This window comes from Leiobunum rupestre, chromosome 10 (genome assembly GCF_980474605.1).
Source record: "Leiobunum rupestre chromosome 10, qqLeiRupe1.1.hap1, whole genome shotgun sequence".
NCBI lineage: Eukaryota > Metazoa > Arthropoda > Arachnida > Opiliones > Sclerosomatidae > Leiobunum > Leiobunum rupestre.
This window is the reverse complement of record NC_143393.1, coordinates 16,355,692-16,356,893: the sequence shown is the minus strand read 5'-3', so window position 1 is coordinate 16,356,893 and position 1,202 is coordinate 16,355,692. Positions and strand designations below refer to the sequence as shown.

The following is a 1,202-nucleotide window of genomic DNA, read 5'->3' as shown; positions in this document are numbered from 1 at the left end:
TCAAGGAAGAGTTAAACCGCAGGAATTTACATGAGGATACTTTCACTGATAACGATGCAAAAGTAAAGCACTTCACTGGTTTGGAAAACTACAAGCAAATGATCGAGATCTTTCAAGAAATCAAGCCAGATCTTTTTTTGAGTTCGAAATGCAAACTAACCGAATTCCAGCAATTTTTTATGACATTGATGAAACTGAGGCTAGCCTCTACTAATCGTGATTTGGGCTACAGATTTGATGTATCTGATCACACAGTTGGAAGTCTTTTATCGGTGCCTAAACGCTAGTTATGTGAAAAATGAGTTCTTGATTAATTGGCCAAATCGTGATTGTCTTCAGAATACCATGCCAATGGTTTTTAGAGAAAAATTTGGCAAAAAGGTCGCTGTAATAATAGACTGTTTCGAGGTTTTTGCTGATAAATCCTCTTCACCCTTGGCCAAAGCTCAAACCTGGTCACAATACAAACAACAAAACACAGCCAAATATCTAATAGGTATAAGCCCACAGGGTGCCGTAACCTTCATTTCTAAAGGCTGGGGTGGTCGTACAAGTGATAAAATGATCACTGAAAACTGTGGTTTATTAGAAAAGCTACTCCCAGGTGATGTTATCCTCGCAGACAGAGGCTTTGACATCAGTGAATCAGTAGGTTTTCACTATGCCGAGGTTGTGTTACCAGCATTTACCAAAGGAAGAAAGCAACTTTCCCCAATAGAAGTAGAATCAACTAGAAACATAGCCAGAGTTAGGATACACATTGAAAGGGTAATTGGCGGAATACGATCAAAATACAATATACTACATGTAAAACTACCTATTGAAATTCTGCATAGTGCAGAAGGTGAAGAACTCGCAACTTTAGATAAAATTGCAGTTGTTTGTTGTGCACTTCATAACTTGACGAAAGGAATTATACCATTTGAATAAATTTCAATTTGTAAGAACATTTTAGAAAAAACCAATATTATTAAATAATTGAAAATAAACATTTTATAAATTTTTAAATAATTTTCTTTTATTAAAAAAATTTTAATTCTAGGAACTTTTTGACCACTAAACTTTTATAAGTTATTTTAAATTAATGTTATATAATCATATTAAACATTTATGTTTGTAAACAATATTTACACTTGAGAATATTAAATTCTATAAAATTAACTATTTATTTCTGAGCAATTTGGACAGTACCAATCACCAGG

General features: G+C 33.2%; 1 protein-coding gene across 1 annotated transcript; it reads left to right on the top strand.

Annotated features, from left to right (window-relative positions):
- Positions 1-345: 345 nt before the first annotated feature.
- On the top strand, positions 346-930 carry LOC149924859 (uncharacterized). The gene has a single exon (XM_090161669.1). It carries the CDS (start codon positions 346-348, stop codon positions 928-930), a length of 585 nt encoding a protein of 194 aa, XP_090017795.1.
- The last annotated feature ends 272 nt before the right edge of the window (positions 931-1,202 follow it).

Bases quoted from the DNA above. Each gene is read 5' to 3' on its own strand.
- LOC149924859 (XM_090161669.1), top strand. From the start codon at position 346: ATGCCAATGGTTTTTAGAGAAAAATTTGGCAAAAAGGTCGCTGTAATA.